Source organism: Phaethon lepturus, unplaced genomic scaffold, assembly GCF_000687285.1.
Source record: "Phaethon lepturus isolate BGI_N335 unplaced genomic scaffold, ASM68728v1 scaffold52037, whole genome shotgun sequence".
Lineage (NCBI taxonomy): Eukaryota > Metazoa > Chordata > Aves > Phaethontiformes > Phaethontidae > Phaethon > Phaethon lepturus.
Window position 1 is genome coordinate 25,429 of NW_010550793.1, and position 16,370 is coordinate 41,798.

General features: G+C 39.7%; 1 protein-coding gene across 1 annotated transcript in view; it reads right to left on the reverse strand.

Moving 5' to 3' along the window:
- Positions 1-16,370, reverse strand: part of WNK1 (WNK lysine deficient protein kinase 1) — a gene marked incomplete at its 5' end in the record, with an annotated part of 45,434 nt that overhangs the window by 4,391 nt on the left and 24,673 nt on the right. The window contains 7 exons of the mRNA XM_010290641.1: positions 4,355-4,549; positions 5,835-6,037; positions 7,009-7,667; positions 8,221-8,300; positions 9,799-9,868; positions 10,552-10,638; positions 15,012-15,095. Of these exons, the coding sequence (XP_010288943.1) occupies positions 4,355-4,549; positions 5,835-6,037; positions 7,009-7,667; positions 8,221-8,300; positions 9,799-9,868; positions 10,552-10,638; positions 15,012-15,095 (1,378 nt within the window). The remainder of the gene's footprint in view (positions 1-4,354; positions 4,550-5,834; positions 6,038-7,008; positions 7,668-8,220; positions 8,301-9,798; positions 9,869-10,551; positions 10,639-15,011; positions 15,096-16,370) is intronic.

The following is a 16,370-nucleotide window of genomic DNA, read 5'->3' on the forward strand; positions in this document are numbered from 1 at the left end:
TTCTGCTCTGACGTGAAGGATCTGAAGTGAAACAGGCTTCTCTCTCTCCAGCCTGCTACCTATAATGGCTTCATTCTGCCCTTTTATTTTTCCCCCCCATAAACCAGCAGTCAAAAGACACCTTTAAAACAGTCTTAAATGACATGAGTACATATGGGCTTTTCTAAACACCTCCTGCTTTGGGAGACACACCGGAGATCACTGATAGCTTTCTCTTACTCTTTTAAAATGCTGAAGGAGTGTCTGCAATTGGATCCATGACTGAGGCAGCAAGCCCCATCAGATCTGTAAACAAACCAGCTGCTCAAAGGTACAACTCCAGAACATTACAGCGAGCAACTGACCCTGATGCTCAACTCACTCTCGTTAGCGATGAGCAAAGAGTTCCACCGTGAAGGTGAAGTTCTGCCTGCCTCCACTTGTCTGCAAGAGTAATAGCCAGACAATTCAATATATTAACAACAGAGTACACATTAGAGGGCGTAACAGACAGACAGATGCTGTGCTGGAGACAGAGTCATGGAGGTAAGGCTTCAGTGACCAGAAAAAGCTGATGAATAGCTTTACAATCAAGAATTGGAGTTAACAGAAATAAGATAATTACTACAGAGCTGGTTGCAAGGACAGACTTTTTTCACCATCTTCCCTGAAGCACAAAGAGAGAGTAATTTGTTAAAGATAAGAGAAACAGTGAGAAATGTTTAGTATCAGCAAACAGTACAAAAAGCTTGGTGAGAAACAGAGGACACAGCACAGCAGGGCTCTTGTAGTCACTACTGGGATACTCTAGGAAAAACCCCAAAACTGGTCTGACAGTTTAATCAGTTGTACGTTCAGAAAGAGAAGAGGCCCAGCCTCCTTACATTTATTCTTTAGAATTCCCAAACCATAGCGAAGAATGTCAGGAGACATTACAATCACAACTAGCTGTTATCACAAAAGAAAAGGCAAGGACATCTTCCATTTTTGTCATGACATCGGAAGCATTTTGCAACTATCAAAGTTCGATTGGTTTACAACGTGAGAAAGATTGATTTGATAGGTCAGGTGCTTCTAGTTTGTCACTCTGTTTTCTCAGATTCGTGGAATAGTTCAGACATTCCCTGCCAAGCTGTACCACTCTGTTTCTCCAGCTGCACAGTTAAAGCATCAATTACTGCACTGTTTCCTCAACACCACTGATTCTAACCCAGCATCTTCTCCAGTTGTCACTCTCCACAACAGTCTGCAACAGCATGTCAAGGACAAGACTCCAGGAAGCAAGCAACCTGCAATAAGCCAAGTGCCAGGCCAAGCTGCACCATGCCAAGTACTACTTGCTTTCACAGGAGAGCTACAACACACTTTTCAAAAGGAATCCATTTCCCTCAGCACCAGTCCCATAAGCAACAGCCATGCATGCCAAAGCACTCTTAATAGCCAGATGATGGTCAATTTGCAGCAAGTCAAGGCCTTATAAGTAAATGATACTCTCATATATGCAGTTCATTGTCAATTCTAGAAACAGAACAGCTGTTCTTTATATTCCTTACCCCAAAAAAGGACAGGCCAGACTAAAGATGATTTTAAAGGGTTAGCTTTGATAAGAATTTAATTTCTTCCAAGAAAGGAGCCGTAAATCTTGAGATTGCAGATGTCAGTTAGTGCACATCTGTACATTAATATACCTAGCAAAAACATTTAAAGCTGCTCAATTTGAAAAACTAAATAACATTAGTACTTATATCTCCAAATCCAATGAAGTGGGATAGAGGTATCATTGCAAAACTGAACAGTCAGGAAAAAATCTCCCCTCCCTCTGACTCGCTCCCTTTCTGAGTGGATGGAGCTGGTTGCATTGCAGCTGTCTCTGCAGAAGGCCAGGCCCAGTTCCCGCACACAACTCTGGCTCAGCTGTGCTACTGCCACCTGCAGCGAGACAGATGCTACAGATGCGTGGTACTGTCATGCAGTGCAGCAGCTGACGGTCTCTTTACAGCACTTAAAGCTTTCTCAGATCAAGTCATTCCAGAGGGTGGGAAACAAACGTCAGACATTTAAAGGGTCCAGCCTGCGGAAGCAGCATGGGAGATGTTGCAGCGCTCCCAATAAAAAGCATCACATCAGCAGCCTCGGCTCAAGCATATTATTACTTCAATCACATCAGAAGTTTGAGGCTCTCTCGTAAGTCTGACCCAATGTAAGTACAAACAAAAGGATTTTGAAAAGAGCTGCAAGGTAACTCATGAGGGTTGACAGGATGTCTGAAGATGTCTACTGACCCACCTTTACTGCTGTTTGTTGCACACTCAGTGTATCTTCAATTCACAATAGAAACTTCTAAACCTGGGCCCATTAGTACGTAATGATCTTTTGAGTTTGCCTGAAAATATTCTCTAAGTATTTTTAAAACCCTCAGCACTTCAATCTTTAGCTCTCCATCTGCTAATGAACATAAGTCAATATTAACTGCCTACAGGTGGCATCAATGCTCTACACTGTAATCAGCACTAGTGCTGAGAAAGTGCAAAACCACATCCAGCTTGCACAGCAAGCATACTGCTGGAGGAAGTCAACGTATTCCCCCCATCAGTTATAGTGTCCAACAAAGGAATAATTTGGAAAACAAATCTTCCTGCCTGTTCTACTAGAAAGACTACCTCCCCTCCAAGTCTCACATCAGCTAACATATGCTGAAGCATGACTACTAAGGCAGGCCAAAAGAAAATGCCAATGTGCCCACAACTTACTAACTCTCCCCAGTTTCTGTCATTTCACTGAAAGTTTCCACCAAAAGCTTAGAGAAAATGAGTGCTTGTTATGAGTTTAACAACAGAGAATACCTAACATGAGAACCCAAACTTCTCAAGGTGTGCTAAGAGCAGCTCAGCTGAGCCATGGAATGGGAGGGAATACAAGGTGGCAGATGAGAATAGGCTGCAGGAAATGGATCCAAGCAGCAGAAAAAAAAACAAACCAAAAAGACGAAACAAAAAACAGACAAGGAAGGAGTAAAGGTGTTACACACAAAGAGCCAAGCAGGGCGTACTCAGAAATCGGGTCCTCCTGCCACCAGGCTTGAACGTCACTCTCTCAGATGCACAGTTAAACTTCGCACAGCCTGTGAGAAAACAAAAACGGGAAGAACAGAGAAAGGAGAGGAGAAGAGACAGAACACCACTACAAGATGTTAGCAACTTGAGGTTGGAAGGGTGAAATGCATTAACATGACACACAAGAATAAGCCTCAAAGTGTGGACCAAAGAGCAGGCAGACAATATACAGAGTGAAGAGGCTCCCTCCAATACCTCCAGACATTAGGCCGAGTTTGCATTGTTAGTCTCCAGTACATAATCCAACAATAAGGTTGCGATCTATACAAAAGCCAAATCCTGGCAAAAGTATCAAATTATAAAATGGTACTGCACAACTCCAGATACAGGGAGATGGTTCAAGTAGCTCCAAAATACTTGAAACAGTTCATTAAAAAACCTTTTATAGAAAATTCTTCCAGAAAGACTGTTTCCATTTTCTGTCTGTACTTCTCCAATTTCAGCAAAAACATGCATTAGAATTGATGTATTCAGTCTATAGCAAAGCTTTTCAAAAATATGTTCAAGAGGAAAAAAAAAATGGAACAGCTAAATTCAGAGAGGTAAAGGAATCAAGCTATCACTCCTTAATGACTGGCAAGCATAAAAGCCCTCCCTACCAAATAAATCAGAGCTGTGTCTGAGAAATTACTGCATAACATACTAACTAATAAAAAGCAATCCACAACTTGAGGAACTTGAGTAAATGAACTATTTATTATTCCTACCATTCCATCCTCCTATACTAACTCTTCCTTCCAGGATAATTCTTTAAGTCACAATTGCAGAACATGAGCCTAAATTTTTACCTTTTTTTGTTAAAAATGCCATTGACAGAAACAGCCAAAGCAGTTTGGCAATCTAAAAGGACCCTGAGTCTTCATAAATTTCCTACCATTTCAACTACCTGTTACCATCCACGCCCAATCCTTAGTCTCACTTTGTATTTCCAATCCCCCATTCTCATTGTCTCCTCATCCTTCCAGCCAATACTTTTCCCCCAGGTCAGCAGAACATTGCTTGCTGCCGCCACACTCCACTCTTTTCTACTCTTTGTGCTTTCATTACAGCAGACTATACATTCATTACTTCAACAACCTCACACTTCACTTATGCGAGAAGGTAGAAATCTAGTTGCAAAAACCACCTTTATAAGCCTCCACACGCAGGCTGGAGACTACCCATCTACTTTACGCTATATATTAAAAGTGTCATCAAGTTGATCGTTCCTTCACCAGTAACAAAGGTGCAAGACTCGACACTAATTCCATTTAAAGTCTTACCTTGGCCTGGTGCCGAAAGGCTTGGTACCGATAGGGCACCATCACTGGTAAAGGCAGAGTAGAGATTTTCGCTAGAAGGTGAAGGTTTGAGGGGCTGTAACAAATGGTTCTGCCCAGTCTCTGGCACACTACCAGGAGGATGAAGAGTCTGCTGTGGGGGCAAGACTGATGGTGCACTTTGAGCTGACAGATTGCCTAGAGGAAGAAGGAAGGCAGAAAGTCGTTCAACGTTTCAGTTTTCCCCACATCATTTTCCGAGCTTCTGCCATTGTTCCCAAGGGGCAGGAGGTAAAAAAAAACAGAGGAAAGTTTGACTGGAGTGTTTACTAGGGAGTGATCTCAAATGATCAGTTGAGCTATTACGCTAGTGATACAGGAAAAAGTGCTGTGGTGGGGGAAAAAATGGATACGATCCTCTGGTCAAGCATGACAAGCCAGGCAAGAGAAGGGGAGGCAGGGGGAGGGAACTACTCCAGTTTCTGAGAAAGCAGCAAGACTAGGAAAATTCTTATTTGCTTAAGTTTTAAGGCAGCTCTGTGCTAGCTCACTGTCACATACTTACACATAGCTCCATACATGTATATCATATAATATACGTCGTATAACATACACATATTATATAACAAAACAGAAGTGAGTAGCCAGGCTAACTGGATACAGAAATTGCGGCATGACCTGAAATTACCAAAGTGAATGTGCAAGAAACAGTAACAAGTATTTCTGCTCATAGTGCTGGCCCTCCAACACTGTCTACTCAGTGCTCCAGGATTTGAGACATCTACAATTACCCAGCAAGCGTCTGACATCCATGTCATTCAAACAGTAAGCAGAACTATTTTTGAGTTCTGTTTATTATAAAAATGGTTTCAGGAAGAAAGGAAGCCTTGACAATTGGAACTGTTTCTCAATTTCTAAGTACCAAAAAATTGCAAATCCATTAAAAAAAAAAATCACTACTTTAACATCCATCAACTGTGACTAAGTTTCTGAAGTGTAAGGACATCAGTAATACCAGGCTTAAGTGCTACCAAAGTAGAAAAAAACCCAAACAACTCTGAAGATGACTGAAGAGACCAGCCCCATTCTGCAAATCAGTTTCAGGAAACAGCAAAAGCAGTTTATCTTAAAAAAAATAAAATTTAAAAAAGTTACAAAAAAAATAAAGTTTTCCCACACACTGTAAATTTATACTTGTCTTCCTAGTCAGAGCCCTATGACTAACACCTAAAAAATACAAATCACAAGTTTAAAACTGCTCTTACAGAACAATGTAACAGTAGCTTTCAGGAGATTGCAAAAGACACAAGCAAAACTACCAAATTGCAAAAGCAATTTCAAAAAATGATCTAGTAGTCCAGGCAGTGGAGAAACTGGGACACACACACCCCCCCTCAAGACAGAGAGACAGAGACATAGATCTAAGAACAACAGATGGTACCTTGTCTGTTTTATCTACTCAAAAAATTGAAGAAAATCTTACCAGATAGCTGAGGGCTTTTATTTCCCTGGGAGCTGCTACGACTAGATTTGCTGCTTTTTCCTTTAGTAGGTCGTCTCCTCCTTCCGGAAAGGGGTGCAGCTGGAGGAATGATTACTGCAGGTGGGGCCTTTCCCAATTTCATGTATAGTGACTCAATCTCCTGCTTCTGGCGACTCTGCAGCTCCTGGATCTCTTTAAGGTGCCTAAGAAGTTACCAAAGAGTATGACTTAGAAAAATGATATGTATATACATGCATGCATACAATCCCTCCCCTCCAGTCAAGCTTGACCAGCTTCTTTGGTCAAACTCTCATTAACATTTAAGAAAGGAGGAAATAAATCTTTTCCACAAATAACCACTGAACACACATGACGCAACGCTTGCCATTTTCCACTGAGCTCTAACCTTGGCTAGAATTCCAACACAAAGTTCCTAACGTTGTAATCATAAAACCAGGATAAATCAAAGTACAAACAAGCATGCACCTACTGTAGAAGATCAAATCATTCAGCATTAAAATGCTACAGGAATAGCTAGATTACTCATTTTCTGAGACACATGGCCTTGGAGAAGGCTTTCTACATTTGTATTGCCTTAGGGGTTTTTTTTCCAGAGCAGTTGCATACACAAGATTTAAAATTGCCAGCTGCACTAAAAAAAGAGTTCAACTTTCAGTATAAATAAATTAGCATGTCACATTGCTGGACTTCTAAGTTTTTTTCTAAGCCAACAAGGATTCTTCAGGAAAAGGAGAACCACTGGAAATGCCAGAAATGCGTATTAAAAATGCAGAGTTGTGTGTCATTTTCAAATGAGACACTAATTCCCACAGGCTACTAAACTTCAGTGACATGCAGAAGCTTCTATACATCTGCAGTCTTATCCACAGTGCAGCAATCAATCTACATATAAACAAATACAACAAGGATACAGGTTAGAAAATTAAGTACAGCAAACATGTATATACCTTTTTTGTTATAATTGTGTACTACTTTCCCACTAAAGAATCTTACTTCCCACATAAACACTGACAACAGGTCCTGACACTTAGCAAAGACTGAGTCTTTTAAAGAAGTTTACTTCTGTTCTTTGTGAAAAGTAAAGTATGGATGAAATTCTTATTAGTCTTGTTATATATATTTCATGCACGACCACACAAGGAAAAAACCTTACTTCTCCCGTAACCGACGGAGTTCCAATTTCAAGTCTTCATCTTCAATATCCGACTCATTGTCACTGCTCATGTAGGAAGAGTTGAATGAGTTGCTAAGGCTCTGAACAGGGAGGCTGATCTTCGACCCCAGGGGCTGGAGGGAGTCTGGGCTCCCCGAGCCATCATCCAAATCCTTAGCCATCCCGCTTAAGAAGGCAGCCTCCGGTTCAGAGGACGGACCATTCAAGTGTGGGGACTGCCTTGACTCCAGCTCTTTCTTCGGAGCTGCAGCTGAAGAAGCAACTTGTTCCAAGCCCACAGAGAGAGGAAGGGTCATCGCCTCTTTCTCTGCACAGCTGAGCTCATCCTGAGTCTTCGACACCGAAAATCGTCCCACTTGATCTGTTGTTGTTGTTACCTGAAAGCGCCCAACCTTAGTAGGCTGACCAACATCTACTGGTAATTGCAGCACAGGAACTGTCTGAGGAATGCCATCTACCACATCCAAGGAGGAGTCAGCAACAGCCTCGCTTTTCCGACTGCCAGCCTGCTTTACCAGTGTACTCTCTGGGCTACTGCCAGAAAGGGATGAAGAATCAGTGGAGGTTGTTTCAAAATGGACTGGCTTAGTTTCAGGTTTGTCACTCTCTTTTAGCACATCATCTACCGCCACGGATACCTAGAATAGAAATGCAATCATGCAGACTTTCTTAGTTCTTCCTTAACACGTTGCTTTTATTTACCTTAATAGTAAGATGCATCGGAGAAGGGAAAATTAGTTGTTTCCTTAGTACGCCACCAAGCAACCTACTGCTTCCGTCCAAGTAACACACTGCCACACAAAATAGCGCTTTTAAGCAATCCAGACGATTAACTCCAAGAAACACAGCAGATTCAGAGGGGACTTCCTTCGCAAACCGGACACAATACAGCAAACATTTGAACACTGTTAGCCAAAAAGCAGCTAATTTTAAAGACCCAAGGCCAACAGTTACGCAACTAAGGCTTGACATGATGAAATGCTGTATTCAGAATTCTAGACCTGCATAATCTGGTGCAATCTCTGCCTCAAATGAAAACAACATCTGCACAAAGCACTGTATTCACAAGCTCAACATGGACATTTTCTGCCAACAGAAAAGCCCACCATGAGGCACACCGAGCTGGCACTATGCAGGAACTGCTCAGCAAATATCCTGTATCAACCACCAAATCACGTTAACATCTCCTACCTGAAATCGTCCCATCTTAAGAACACTGGCACCTGCTGTGGTAACCACAGCACTGGTCTCTCCACCGCATGATGCTGAACCTAAGCAAAAGGAGAATGGGATTAAGAAGAAAATGAGCAACAAATTATTTAACTCCAACAACTTCTTTTATCTACTTCAACTCAACTACCAGTTAACTCCTAATAGGCCTTTGGATTCATGGAACCTGATCTCTTTTTTCAACTTTACCACATAGAATATCGAACTGCAATATTTAAGGTAAGTATTTTTCTATAAAGTTTCCCTGCACAGTATATTTGCTAAAAGTACAGTTTTAGATAGCAGTAAAATAAGCGCACTGATTTCAAGCAGGGATATGAAATAGCCAAAGAATAAAAACCCTGAAATTTATGTAAGAAAAAACTTATTTTAATTCAATACCCACACTGACTAACTAAATTTCACGAACATTGGGGACAATTTATTAATAGAAAAGCGGTAAGCTGAAGAAATGCTATAAACCTCATTTACTCAAAGCAGTCTTATCTGAAGCTTTCAGAGCTGGATTCTTAGGTGTCAGCTCCTAATTTTGTTGCTGTATGCACTAGCAGTATAAAATTACAAAGCTGAGCAATAACACTATTTTTAAATCAGTTCTATTGGACAGCTTGCTGTGTTTATTAAGCAACTTCACAGTTTCTTTACTTTTACCTTCTAGACCTCAGCAGGCAAGAACCAACTAATTTTCTGGCAGACCAATGAGTTCTGTGCTATAGTTCACTAGTGACATACCAAAATGGGAGTATTTTATTTTCCTACTGGTTTTATTAGCTTTTGAAGGTTTGCCATTGAACTTCAGAGGCACAAGCAAGTTAAATGAAGTTTACTAGATAGTTCAGAAATAATCTTAACTACCACATTAACAGTTTATTTTAAAAAAAGGAAGATTTTTTAAATTAAAACAATTAGGGGAATACTGACAGGAAAGTCTCAGATTATTTTACAAGTTGTGTCCCCCAGCTGAACTCATTTAGACTTGGAAGTCATTGATCAGTCAAGACTTAAATTCTCAATCATCCTGTCAACCTTCAGCTGTTCTAAAGCAGCGAGAAGGGAGTCTGGTTTTCCTACTACCTTTCTTAAATTTTTAGTAATATAATCTTCATTTCTCTATTTAAATAGATAGGAAACATTCTTAGGTTAGGAACAGGTACCCTACATAAAGAACACGGCACAATGGCACAAAATGAGAAGCCTTTACTGTTGTTGCCAAGATATAACACAAGACAGAAAACAGTTCCTTCAAATCCTGAAGCCATACCTCAGCAGCATACTGGAGATTCTTTGCAAGTCTTAATTTTGCATTTTGGATAGCTTTAAATCCTAAATGAGTTGCTATAATGTGCATATACCATTCCCCTCTCCTGACCAACCGTGGAAAATTTCCATGTAGTTACTAATAACTAATACGAACCTTAAGGAATTGCCCTTGTTTGACTTCCTAAAAAAGTCTATATGCTTCCAAATTGCTAGTCTCTATAATTTTGGGTTATATCTCCCATGCTGATAAACCATCTAAAATAATCAAGGCTGTCTTACCATCCTTCAGAGACTGTGTAGCTGTGGACACCAGCCCGGTAACCATTGTAGATGCTCCTGAGGGCACAGACTACAGGTTCAAGGGAGGAAAACAAAGTAAAATTGAAAGAATCAGCAGTTTGATTGAATGCCAACAAATCCACCATACTGCATATTACATAATCTTTTATTTCCACCAGGGTCAAAGTAAAACCCACAAAAAGATGAATGCAAGGGTTTTTAAACCTCCAAAGCAAGCAGTATCAGCAAGAGATTTTGCATGCCTTACAACCCCGAGGCTGTCTGCAGAATATCCCCTTTTGCTTTGCAGAAGTAATGCATAAGTAGCCACTTGGAGACCACAATGTCAATCACTATATTCATTTCGTATCAAAGTTTTTTATTATAGTCTTTTAAAATTTTCAGATCTACACTTTAAACATCCCTCCCAAATAAAGACTGCTGTTTAGTGCTCTTCCCCTTATTCCACACTCACTTCCCTTTTTGGTTCGATGACATTAATGACATCACCAGAAAAGCTGGACTAAGAACTAATACCAAAACCAGCCTCAGGAAATATGTATTCTATTGCAACATACAGATTTTTCCTATTCTGCTTGACTAAGTCCCACAAACTGGAAGATGACTCTTCATTTTTATTTTTAAAAGTCTAAAGACTGGTGTAGTGATATTAAAGGTAGTGACCTAAGAGCATGACCTTGAAAAAACACTGAAGTTTTTCAAGACTACTAACTGCCAACATTGCAAACGTACACAGGCAGGAGCAGATGTCACTGGAACGGTCTCTGGACTAAGGGTTCTTCTTAGCTTAGCATCCAGATCTTCCAGAGGTTGCTGAGACTGATGAGAAAGGAAAGAGTAAACAGCTGTCCCAGCTCAGGAAAAATATATCACATTTGAGAAACAACAGCCATATTTAATACTAAAATTTAAAGCCGTCAGTACAGCTTACATATTTCTATCATGTTCCCTTCCTACAGGTTTCCATTTAGCCTGTATATATCACAGTAAGACTGGAAACAATTTAAGCAGCACATTTGGTAAAAAATAGAAGAGAAGCATTAACTGGAACCTTCCCTTTTTCATGAAGTTAGCATGAAGTTTGCATTCCCACTCTTAAGAACTGACCAAATATGCCCATAACTTCAAAAGCAAGCATGGACAAAGCAAGATTGAGGGTAACACAAATTTAAAACAAAACAAAAAATCCAAAAAATAACCACCACACACAAGTTCCCTCAAAGAAGCTATCTTGAAGAAGAGGAAGGGAGAGAGGCAGAGTCTCTTTCAGGTAGACTTACTACTTAGATTTCAGCTGTTTGAGTTGGCATCCAAGAGGATTTTCAAACTTGGCCAATTAAATTGGGGAAGGGAAGAAAAGAATAATTACCTAAAAATATCTTAAAGAAAAGTTCAGATTCATTCAAAATTCATTAGGGCCGTAACCCTAAGATACATATGGAAGAAGTATCTGCAGATGTCACTAAGCTGCAATTCTGACCATCCAAACTTTAGCATCATCAATCTTTTCAAACCTTCTATATTAAAAAGCTAGATTTGTTTTTAGAACTGAAGCTGAGGTCATGGCAACATAAAAGCATTGCCTTTCACTTCCAAGAAACTAAAAGTTAGAGATACACAATAGAATAAAGATGCTTTCAGCAGGTTGCCAGGATCACATTCTTCCTGAACTGCGGACTTCAAAACACAACCAAAAAACCCAAGAACAATAAACCCCATATCGATTCCACCAAATTTTTAAAAAAATAAAAATCAAAGAGCACAGGGAGAAGATACAGGCATCTATGACTCCATTTAGAAATCCAAATGCTTAAACAGACAAGTGAGCTAATTTAATTCAATAATGCTGTAAAATAAAGAGGACATTTCACCTGAAATATAATTCTCATCACTTACGCTCACAAGAAGATATTTGCTTTGACTGAACAGAGTTGAGTATCAGAATGATCAGGGAATAAAGATTTCCTTCCATTAAGGTACCAAGGGTACCAAAATGAAGCTTGAAAAATTAATCTAAATACACTTCAAAAAGCAATTAAAGAATAAAGAGAACAGGTATTTAAGGCTAAGGAATGAACTGTCCAAAACTGGTCCTGAGATGACACATACTTTGTCTGCAAATTAGGAGTCTGGTACTAAGGAGAGGAAAAAAGTTGTGCAGCGAGCTACTGACAGAAGCAGTAAGGAAGGCAAGCCTATCTACTTTAAGACAAGCCAGTAATTTTGCAGAAAGCAGTAAATACTCTTAACTGTCAACTAGTTTTGATCCAGTTGGTCTCCTTCAATTTTGTCTCACTCCTAGACAGGCTTATGGTTCAAATGAAAAGTGAAATTAGGTAAGCTGTTTGCAAAAGACAAGAAGCAAGGGATCTATATTTGTGCCTTCTCCATACCACAAATCCTGACAGAAATACCTATGACAAACAAGAAGCCTTTTGCAATGGTACAGTGGCTTGAGTCACATAAGTGGCTACGAGTGCTTTAAGTTTGAGCGAAAAATATTACTGATGTACCCAGTTCCAAGCAATGACAATAGAAAGGAATAAACTTAGTGTGACTGATTTTAACCAGCTGCCTCCAGATCTACTTGCTGCTCTTGCTCATGGTAAGAACGCAGGTAAGAATTATCACCAAATTGTTGTTGTCTCCTCTTCAACAAAACCTTCCTTCAAAAAGAACTGGCTGAAAGGCATAAACCACCTTCTGCCTCCAGAAGCCAGTTGAGGGGGGGTGGGGGGCGGGGCACGGGAGGGAAGCGTTGCTTGCTAACACTACCCTCTTATACCTCTACATAAGTCAATCAGCTTCTTGCTCAGTTTGGAGGCAGAAGATATCCCTTTCTTGATTACTCACAGGGCAGGAATATGGCCCTCATTCAGCCTCCTAGAAAGAAACTGCATAAAACCAAATACAGCAGCACTCCTTTCCATTACAGGTTTCAACAGCAATACACTCACTTTCACAATTGTCTTACAATAAAGAGCACAAATCTGCCTTTCCACACTGAATAATACTTTCCAAGTAGTAGACTGATTCTCAAGTTTAAATCAAAAGATTTAAATCTGCTTTAATTAAAAAGAAGAGACAACCAAGAAGTAGTTCTGGACACAGAGGCCATCTGCAAGGACTCCTTGATTAAGGTCACTGATTTGCATTTGCTCCAGCAGATGAAGACCAAAAAGATGGTAGAGCAGGAACAGACAGGATGAGATGTCAATTTTGAGCACATCGTAACTTAGGTCCACTAGACTGTCTCCATTCTAACCTCCAGGACATATTCCGTGCAAACTTGTCTGAGAGATTCTTAAGAGATCACAAAATAATGACATTTACTGAGAGAACTAGAGAAACTGCTGAATAAAGACAGAGCTTCTGCATAGACAGCACCAGAGGAAGAAAGCTGGAAAACTTAAAAAGGGATTATTAATGTCATAATCAACATAAAAGTACAGGAAAGCAACTAACATACTCTGCTGCTCAATTCTACTCATGTCTTTAGAATCAGGTAACACCATGGTTCTCACATTTGAAAGACAAAAATGGAAATACTATTCCAATGGTACCTTTGAAGATTAGTACCCTAACACATGTAATTCAGTCTTTACAGTTTTAGCTGTAGAATATGAGCCGTGACAGCTCATTCACCAAAGTTGCCTTAGCACAGTTGAAATACGCAATTTTCTAACACTACTCCTTTGTGTGACAGTCAGTTTAGATCCTTTCTAAAGTTTTCTCATCATGCTATTGTAAATCCCATAAAAAGAACAGCTTGCAAAGAACTAAAATGACCTTTAAGGTTTATTTTAAGTTCCCTTACACAGGTGAAACTTGAATTCAAGAGCTCCATTGCAAGAGATGAGAGGGAGAATGTTACCACTGTTCTGGAGAAGACTTTATCAAGGTTAGTTCAGTCTGTATTAAAATTCTCAGTGGTCAAGAAAACAAACGAAATCAGGCCATAATGCTAAGTATTCTACAAATTTTCATACTGTAGCTATTTCATTGGAATTACTTTTAAAATATAGTTAATACTTAAGTGAATAATTCCTTTCTATAAAAGGACAGACTCCAATTCAAGTGTAGCTTTTGGACATGTGTTCTAAGACTATTCACTGTGGACTTAAGCCACGGGTGGAAGAGGTTAATACTATAAGAAGCATATGTACACAGGAAACATTAGATTTAAGACAAAATTACTCTAAGTCTTAAGCAGGCACCACTAGGTACCCACTTGAACCATTATCTTCTTTACAGGTTTGAATATAAAACTGGGGTGATAATTCTGTGCCAAGTGTACTTTAATAGAATTCTATAGAAAGCCATATTTGTGTTTATCCACAAACTTCTTTCAAAAGTGGCACAACTATCTCATGATCTCATGGGTTTTGTCCGCTTATTTTTTCAGTTTTTTTCTTTGCATAGTGAAGTGTAGTGTTCCCATGTTACATTTCATTACACAGCATTTAGAAGATCCAGAATACAGTTTTGTCTTAATACAGTTCTTTCTATTATGGGGTGGGAGGGGCCGCTTTTTTGAACAAAAATTGAAGACAGATTTAATCTTTGGGGTCTTGAGCTGAACACCTGTCCAACTTACATACAAAATATCCAAGTTAATTATCACATACAATGACAGAATCTGAGCAAAAGAAGCTACTGTTACATTTCAACTCATGTTTATGATCAGGAGCTTCAAAAGACCTTTTGCAAATCTGAAAGCCTAGTGAAATCAGGGTATAGTAATAACTGCAGGGGACACAAAGACCAGGAATTTGCAAAGCCAGCAACTTTGCATTTTCATTAATGTTTAATTGCAGCATATACTGCTTACCTAAAGAGCTACTGTTACTATACTCTTTTAAGAGGAAAACAGGTTCAAGTTTTATGCACACACTCACCTGAGTTACTTTTTTTAAAAAAAAACCTCTAAAGTTCAGCTTTAACACACTAAAAAACCCCATGCCTGATTAATTGTTCCTTCTGCTTCAGACACTGGGTACAGCATCCTGAAGGGCACACTTACATATCCAGTGCTGAAGTGACTCTGGCCACTGCTAGTGTTACACAAAAGGGGTTACTCAGTCAAAGGAAAAGAAAAACAAAGACATTAATAACATGCAATGGAGAGTTTAATTGAAACATGCTCTTTGAAAGGAACAGCAGCAGATAAAATCTGTCAAGTTGTGTAGCACCTGAGTTAGTGAAGGTCCTGGAAAAGGTGGCAGCGGCTCACTGGATGGAGTGCCAGCCGGAAGTTCAGAACCTACTGGTAGCACCTATGGATAACGAAGAGGAAACGCGAGTCCATCAGACACGGAACAACAGAAGGATCAGATACCAAGCTAAGTCAGTCATGTCATACAACAGAAGCCTCAACATTTTTTTCTGTAGAGACTTCCTTCCTGGACAGTCAGCATACAGTCTTTAGGCATTTTTGCAATGAAGTTGGGGCAAGTTGTTTGCTTTTGTTTTATTTTTTAATCCAGATTATCTTTGACTGGCCACAATCTCCAGTTTAAACAAGCTGCTGTGTCCAGAAGCAAAGTATCTTGGGGATATTATTTTCAAGTCTGCAAGAAATGCTACAATAATTCTTCCAAAAAGCAATTAAGTTTCTAAGAAGCTTAATTTATAAAAGGGTGCAAGAATGCACTCAATCTTCTTGCAACAGATCTATGGTAACTGCCCATTAGCAACAGCAAGCTACGCGCTTCCAGCACATTGTTCCAAGCAACAGGACTTGAGAACAGCAACTGTCATGCCTAAGGACGTCTCCACTTGTTGAGAAGCAGATTTATAGAACTCCCACACCAATCTCTTGATCCGTCACTTCTTTTGAACCTGAAGGGTGTTGATGACCCACAGAAGATGACTAGGCCATGCAATTGGGTAGGGGGAAGTCATCCAGGTTATGTGGAAGAGGTTAGAGAGACTGGAAAGGTTAGAAGGAGGCATCAAAGCCTTCCCACCAGGTCAGATAGCACATTCCAGTTAGTTATTTCCGTTGTTAGGGAAGTGGGAAGTTCTAGGAATTAAGTGATCCATTACACAATTTGCAATTCTTATACACAACTTGCAATTCTTATTCTCAGCTGTAATCTTGAGGCTTGAACGTGCCTTTGAAGTTTGCGACATACATGATAGCCTTATGAGTTATAGTGTTGATCAGCTGCCTTCCCTTGTACGACAGCGAGCACTGCTGGATATGTGTAACTGGCCCAAAGTCTACTATGTACTCTGGTCCTCAACAAGCAGAACCAGTTCTAGCTTGCAGTCATGTTACCACAGTTAAACTAAGGGTTCAAATTGCAGTAATAACTGCCTGGTGGAGATACATCCCATAATTATCTATCCTCCCAAAAATGTTTCAGCAAGAACTATGCAAAGTTGCATTACTTCAGCATTTTGTGCACTAGGAACATACAGGTGGACATTACCTGTTCTAAGGCATATTGAATTGTTAAGCTGTGGTAAGTTAATCAATTTATAAATAAGACTCAAAACACACTTTAAATAAATTTGTAAGACAAGTCAAAACACATTTAACTGTC